The sequence below is a fragment of the Apium graveolens genome, chromosome 11, assembly GCF_009905375.1.
Source record: "Apium graveolens cultivar Ventura chromosome 11, ASM990537v1, whole genome shotgun sequence".
NCBI classification, from domain to species: Eukaryota; Viridiplantae; Streptophyta; class Magnoliopsida; order Apiales; family Apiaceae; genus Apium; species Apium graveolens.
In genome coordinates this window covers 86,689,265-86,697,275 of record NC_133657.1, presented here as the reverse complement: position 1 = coordinate 86,697,275, position 8,011 = coordinate 86,689,265, and the positions used below count along the sequence as shown (strand labels likewise).

General features: G+C 38.9%; 1 protein-coding gene across 1 annotated transcript; it reads left to right on the top strand.

Annotated features, from left to right (window-relative positions):
• The first annotated feature begins 5,070 nt into the window (after window positions 1-5,070).
• Window positions 5,071-6,579, top strand: LOC141697704 (uncharacterized). The gene is made up of 4 exons (XM_074502208.1): window positions 5,071-5,462; window positions 5,968-6,103; window positions 6,277-6,344; window positions 6,428-6,579. The coding sequence occupies exons 1-4, from the start codon at window positions 5,094-5,096 to the stop codon at window positions 6,524-6,526; spliced, it is 672 nt and encodes a 223-aa protein (XP_074358309.1). The 5' UTR covers window positions 5,071-5,093; the 3' UTR covers window positions 6,527-6,579.
• The last annotated feature ends 1,432 nt before the right edge of the window (window positions 6,580-8,011 follow it).

The following is an 8,011-nucleotide window of genomic DNA, read 5'->3' as shown; positions in this document are numbered from 1 at the left end:
CATAGGGCCCAGATGGTTGAGTGCTAATGTTTCAGAGCTTGAGGGCGGGCCCTCTATTCTTGCTTTCTTGGACGCGCCTTGACCTTCTGTCAGGTCTATCACTGTCCTTTTAGGAACAAGGGTAGGTTGGTGAACAGAAGGAGGAGCAGGAATTGGTGGTTGAGCCTTTGGTGTTCTTTATTTGGCGGTTTGGACTTGGCCTTGTCATCAGGGTGCACCCCAAACGACTTGGGAATTCTGGGAGGAGCCATTTTTGCATAAAATATATGGAAAATATTAGTGAACATAGTGTAAAGGTGCGCCTAGAGTTTAGGGTGCGCCCGTCAAAGATAAAATGAATATAAAGGAAGTAACAAATATGCTTCTATAATACACTTTTACTTTATGATATGCACCAAACGACAGACAAATGAATGATGTGTGACAAGTAGTATTGAGGATAAGTAAAATCTAGGACAACATAAAAATAAATATAAAGAAAGCGCGTCCTAAAGGGGAGGCGCGCCCCAATATATACTAATGATTTTTAAACCTAAAAGGGGGTCATGCTGGGTGGTGCTGCCCTCATCTTCCTCTTCATCAGCCTCGTCATCACTGTCAACTTCTACAACACGAGTGATGGGGATGCCTTTCCTAAACTCTATATACCTACATTTAGTCCTGTCACGATCAGACAATATGCCTACTCTCATTAAGTTGGACTCTGTAGCAAGCATTTTCAGGTTCCATTTCTCTGCAGCAATCCTAAGTATGGCCTCTGCACGAGCTTTGGGCGCGCCCTCTAGATCTCGCACAGAAGGCTTGTCTGATACAAAAAGAAGATATGACATAAGAATAAGGGAAAATTGAAGATAGAAGAAAATAATTAAGGCGTGCCCTTACTTGGTTCTTTGTTGAATTGTATTCCGATTTCGGGGACGTCATACAAGTAGAAATTTTTTTCCTTCCACCCCTTTTTATGGCTGACCTTCCCAGATGAAAAACCTTTTTTTTTGTGTTATTTATCCACTACTAAGTAATAGATTCCGTGGGCAGACTTTCTAAGACTAAAGAAATGGCTGACTTCTTCCATTGTGGGAGAGGAAAATCCAAGATCCATGTACCTAACGAACAATGCCAAAACAACCTTATAGATGTTGGGAGATAATTGAAGGGGTGCCAAGTTGTATAAATCAAACACATCCCTCGAGTAGGGATGGAGAGGCGCGCCCACACCTAAAGCTACTAGTTTTGGACTTGTGACCATTCTAGGGATCCTGAAATTTTTTCCATAGTTAAAGATGTGGGGGCGCATCATACTAAAATGGCGCACCCATATACCTTCTATGTCATATAAGTCCATTAACCATTCTAATTGTTCATCTGAGCAGTTAGATGAAAGCCCTACGCTGAACAATTTCCCCTGCTCTTTCCTAAATCATTTTTTCATGGCCTCAGTGCATACTTCATACTTACTCCAGTCGAAATCTACATCACTGTCAGAGATCTCCCGATGCACAAAAGGGACAGGAGAAAGTGCGAGAGAGTTGAAAAATTGATAAGTGTCCTCATCAAAGAAGTTTGCTTCTTCCCTGAGTTCAGAAGAATCTTCATCAGGTGCGCCCTCAAAATTAGGAGAGGTGGGCGCGCCCTGAGATGGTTGTGGAGATAGGCTCGAGGGAGATTGATTTGTAAGAAACTTTGGATGAGCCTGCACCAACATTAAATCCAATCTCGGTGCTTCTATACCTATCTACATTCAACCCCTCCAGCCAGTCATCATCATCATATTTTGTATTGATAGGAGAAGGAGACCTTTCTTTTTGAATTAGTTTTTGCTTGTCTATCCTCTAAACTAAAGGAACATTGTCCATAGAAGAGATGTTTGAAGAATCTACCATCAGTGTGCCTTCCTTAGAGTCTTGAACAAGGCGCCCCACTTGACGTAAAAACTCGAGAGTATGATGAGCGTTTGGGTGTTGTGGGTCAAAGTAAGAAATGGGAGGAGAATATATCCCAAGCTTCGAAATAAATTCCTTGAAGGGGTGAAATGGAGAAGACGCGTCCTCATCTTTCGGCTGTCAAAACAAAAGGAAAAAAAGCTATTGAGGGCGCATCCAGAAGAAAAAATAAAAACAGTAAGGGAAAAGGCGCGTCCTAAATAAAGACGTGTTTCATGTTACGATAATGATATAAAAGTGGCTAGGGCGCGCCTTAACAAAGGAAGGCGTCTTTAGGTTTAAAGCCTTAGGGGATGAATATCAAAAATAAGATGGCGCGCCCTATGACTCCGATGCACCTTAAAGAAATTGTTCGAAATAATGAGTTCATTGCTCGTGAAAGTGAGTAGACGCCTCGTAATCCTAAATTATGCGTAATTTACTCTGGAATAATGGTTGATATTCTGAAAACATAAATTTGAATTTAACATCTTAAAATTTTGGATATGTTATAATATAGATAAACTATACATACATATACACACAATAGTTGATTGAAGAATACATTAACCAAACAAGACATATGAACATTTGTAGTCTAAATGTGCCTATTATGCTTGATAAAATTGAAAAGGAAGTGAAGAATCACTTACCTGGTTCTTAATGAATGGATTGGCTGGATAAATTTGAAAAAATGATAGAGAATAAGGCTGATTCCGAGCAAAAGATGATCCCGTCGGTGTTGATATTTTCAGAAAAAAGGGAAAAGTGAAGAGGGAGAGAAAGTAAAAGTAAAAAGTAAAAAAATTAATTATTACAGGTATTTATAGGTGAAAAGTAACACGTAACAAACCGTCAATCACGTCAATCACGTCGGTCACAATTCTCGAGAAAAAAGGGAACCGTTTTTGAACCGTTTAGAATCCAAAAGGACGCGCCCCCTTGAAGGCACGCCTTCCTTGATGTAATTTGAATTTTGAATAAAGAAAAAGTGGTGTTCCAAAGGCGTGCCCTGTTGAAGGCGCGCCGTGTAAGATGATATTGGTAATGCGTGAGTTTATACAAATTTTGGTAAAAGACGAATAAAAATGGCAATCCCATTTTAATAGCATATTGAATTTGGGGGGTAGTTGTTATGCCTAAAAAAATGGATAAACATTATTCAGGTCAAAATCAGATAGATTGGTCAAATTTGAGATATGTATGTCTAAAATTAAGGAGAAGATAAGGCAAGTTTCCTTTTTAAAAGGGGAATAGGCGCGCCATTTGAATAAAGGAAGGCGCGCCATGTGTTCTGAAGAACTGTTGATAAAATGCATCTGTGGATACTGGAGGCGCGCCCTCAGGAGAAGAGGGAGGCGCGCCCTATTTAGCCTTTGGATGATATCCTTGAGCTGACCCCTTACCTGTGGAAATGCTCAGGGCGCGCCCTAAGTAAGAAAAAAGGCTTGGATATGATTTCGGTATGGTTACTTGGATGGATTCTCAGGATAATTCAAGAAGGAAGGAAATTATTATAACTAACCTATTTGATGCAGATACTCTATTGAAGAACTCCTTCATGTAATGTAACCACAAGAAGGCGATATCCGTGGTTAGAGACCTCCAGGGGTATGCCTGGACGGAATGCCTCTTTCTGTAGTCAATGAGTGTCCTCACTAGGGATGTGGGGTGAATTCTGCATCTGTAGTCAACGGGTATCCTTATTGGGAGACTTCGGAGTATCCTGCACTTTACACCCAAAAGTTTGGGATCACTTGTCCTGCAATCTGGTAGGGGCTCCTTATCCAGGGGACAAGGATGCGTCCAACATTTGTGGTGAACCACGGCTATACCTGCGTCCGCGGATTAGAGAAACAGCTGGTAGCGGAGGGTTATCCTTGGTCAGGGAGATGCCTTATCCGTGAATTCTTGAAGCCGTGGACGAGTCTTGAGCCTTTGTGGTTGAGCCTCATCGACGGATATTCCTAAAACTAGTAGAAGACGGCTTTCTAGTAGGTTTCCTACTGGGTCTCGGGACAAGAGATCTAAGCCCATTAGGTTTCTTGTTCCTCAAGAACTACGTTGGCTTGATTCCCTATAAATAGGGATACGTAGGCAAATTGTAAGGGATTAGAAGCGAGAACTCAAAGGAGCCACCGCTAACCCTAAGCAATCTCAGCGACCAATAATTACAAACACCAAATACTGTTCATAAAATCCAACAATTATTGTTCACGTTTTCCGACGAAAAACCACCGTCCCATATCTTGTTTTTGGCTACAAATTTCGAACTTTGTTGCTACCAAATTCTTACTCAACATATGTTAAATCAAACTCCCACTAATTTAAAAAATTATCTATATTTATATTAAAAGAGGCCACTCGTATCATCAAAATTGATTTTGATGTGTCACAATTTTTTTAATGCGTCACAATTTTTTTTAATACCTTTTTTATTAATTTATTTGATGTGAATAAGGATTAACCTTAATGAGAAACATTATCTTTAACTACATATTTTATTAATTTATTTGATGTGAATAAGAATTATCTTTAATGAGAATGATATGACATCCTGAAGGATAAGTAACAAAATAGTTACCCAATAAAATCCTCATTTTAGCTAATTCAAATACTAACATATAGGAGCATTTTCCGATTATGATTCCTGTCAACTAAACTTATTAACCATCAACAAAATGTTTTTTAATTCTCAAATTATATTTTACTTTTGTTTTCTTAAATTTTTCTTGCCTTAAAAATTTTAACTCGTGATATTTTTTAAACAACTTTACATAACTATTTTTAAAATTAATAAATATAACAAAAGTAGTGTTATGTATCCTAAATTGGTTGTTAAAATCTTTTCCATTTTCCAAAGAACGTGACGTGACATTTGTACACATCTTACATATTATTTAGAAATAATTTTGAAAACCGTTCAACATTTCTAATATTTTAAATATACTATATAGTTTATTATATCAATAACATTTTTTAAAATTAATTTATATTAAAATTTAAAATTTGATAAATTTAATATGTAAAAGTGATCATAACCTTGCATGGCTCGGATAGTAATTCAACCACTCAAATGTCAATTATTTCCCCCACAGCAAGGAAATAGGTGAGAGAGTACAGTCTAACTAAATCCCATTAAATGTAAATAAATATTTGTGAGTCAATAAAGAAATGGCAATGAACTCAGTGCACATTGGACTATCCACCCCTCCCAAACCACCAATCTCTCACCACTCTTCATTTTTGTCCCCAAGACCCCATTTTTACTTGCCCAAAAAACACCCTTTTATTCATCAAGATTCACATTATAAAACCCACAAAAACAATATAATAACAAAACCCAAAAGAATCTCATCATCAATGGCTGCTGCTGCAACACCATCAGACACTAATAAAAAACCATTCTCTGTGTTGTTTGTTTGTCTTGGTAATATTTGTAGAAGCCCAGCTGCTGAGGGTGTGTTCACTCATCTTGTTAAACAGAAGGGTCTTGATTCTAACTTTTTTATTGATTCTGCTGGTACCATTAATTACCATGAGGTTGCCTACTCATTTTCTTGACCTTTTACATTGTTTTTTTTATGAATCTTGATTTTTTGACTAGTTTGTATGTGTGTGACATTCTTCGTTTTTTTTTTTTTATCAAATTATGTGTTTCGAATATAAGTTTAGTTTGATGGTTAAGAGCATTGACAAAATATAATCTTTTGAGCTTGGTGGATAGAATTGGTTGCATTAGGCCTAGTGAACTCGAGTTTATTATTGAATTCAGGATAGTCCCGGACCTTTAAATTTGTCATGGGATTTGATCTGGGATCATGGGGGTGACACAATGTGTGTGTTTGCTTGTTATATTTTCGTTGATTTATACACATATAAATGTACTCGTATTGTTTGTGATCTTTTAGATAGAGTAGAGATGTTTGTTTATGTGTTCGACTTTCTAGCATTTATGCTATTTGTTTAGTTGTGAATTGTGATTACCCTAGGTAGTTAGAAACCAAGCTTTGTAAATTTTGTGAATGATTGCTATTATATTTTCAAGGGTAATGATGCTGATCCAAGAATGAAGGCTGCTTCTAAAAGGCGAGGAATTGAGATAACTTCGTTATCCAGACCAATAAGACCCTCTGATTTTAAAGACTTTGATCTAATTCTTGCCATGGACAAGCAAAACAAAGGTGTGTGAGATGTAGATGAAATACTAATTTTGTGAGCATGGTTTTAAAATCATACATTGGTAGTTCATCTGGGACAAACATAGTTTTAGATAATTTTTGGAACAATGTGCTGCAGGTAATGACTAAAGTGTGTGTTAATTGGAGCTATAGGTTATAACTGGTTTACTTTGCAGATGATATACTTGCAGCTTTTGAGAGGTGGAGCTTTAGGGAGACCTTACCTGCTGATTCATATAAAAAGGTCTGTAGATGGTGTTGCTCAAATTGAAAATTTTGATTATCAGTCAGTTTTAAGTCTATGTAGTATGTACTTTGATCGTGCAGGTAAAGTTGATGTGCTCATATTGTACGAAGCATAATGAAACTCAAGTGCCAGATCCTTATTATGGTGGACCACAAGGTTTTGAGAAGGTAGAGTTTTAATTTTGTATGAATATATATTATATTTGATATTAAGGTAGTCAAGAGACTCAAGACCTTAAAAAAGTACCTAACAGGTTTAAAAAAAATGCAGTATATACATGATTGATCCTCAGGACTCAGGAGTAAGTCTGTTTTCTAACGGAAAAATAAGGAGACAGGATGAGCAAATATAAGTTCCTCCTTTATGTGTCTTAATTCTTAATATATTAAGGTGAAGAATATGGATGATTACTTAAGAACCTAAGGTGAACACAGAGAATGTGGTCACAAATTTTTATTAGTATATCATCTACTGATTTAACCGAATTAATCTAAGATGTAGAATTTATTCTTTATAGGGTAACTTGACAAGATCTATCATGCTCTTGTTCAATTTAAAATCTATATTGGTGGTTGATAATTCCTGGTGGCGGGACTGCTCCTTCGACGCCGTCCTGGATCCTTCGCCGCTGTAGAGGTGTAGCTGTGGTTGGGTTCCTACAAAACAACACCGGAAGGGGGGTTGGAGTCCCGCGGCGCCTCCGGCGTGAGAGTAAGAACTAGCTTTTTGGGAAGATGGGGATGAATATGAATGTACGGTGGCTGTGTATGTATATGAGTGTGAAAGAATGATTAACCCCAAAACCTCACATTCTTGGGCTATTTATAGCCCAAGGATAGGGTTTTAGGGTTGGTACCTTTGAATCGTAGCCATTGGTTCTGGGAGCGGAGGACACCTGGCGGGAGTGGATGCTTTACATGTGTCAGTGCGGGACTGGCCGAGGAATGTTTTGAGGATCCTCTGACAGGTGCCTTGATTATTCCCATGATTGATGCGTGACAGTTACTCCCATCATGTGCTCGGGTCAGCGTCTCACATGCTGGGATTACTCAAGGTTGGGGTCGCGGGACTGGACTAGTTAGGACTGGACTGAGTTGGGAGGTCAGGACTAGTCCTCCCAGGAGCTGAGTGGAGTTATGAGCATAAGAGTAGGCATCCCAGGAGTTGTATGGAGCTAGGAGCTAGGAGCTTAGGAGTAGGCCTCCCAGGAGCTGTATGGAGTTGAAAGCCTGGGAGTAGTCCTCCCAGGAGCTATATGGACTATCATGTGCCCCCCACTCCCTTATGCAGATTTTCTGGATGGGGGAGTGAATTTGAGTATATTCGTAGAACATGAGCTTTTGATTGTTTTGTTAAAAGAACTTGATCTTTTCTTGCCCCCCAGTCCGGAGTTCGTTGAGTTCGGCGAATCAGGACTAAGGTTGTTGTCCTTAGCAGGAGTTGAGCTTTTATTGCCCCAGTCCGGATTGCGTTGAGTTCGGCGAATCAGGACTAAGGTGGTTGTCCTTAGCAGGAGTTGAGCTTTTCTTGCCCCCAGTCCGGATGTGCGTGAGTTCGGCAAATCAGGACTAGGTGGTTGTCCTTAGCAGGAGTTGAGCTTTTATTGCCCCCAGTCCGGATTGCGTTGAGTTCAGCGAATCAGGACTAAGGTGGTTGTCCTTAGC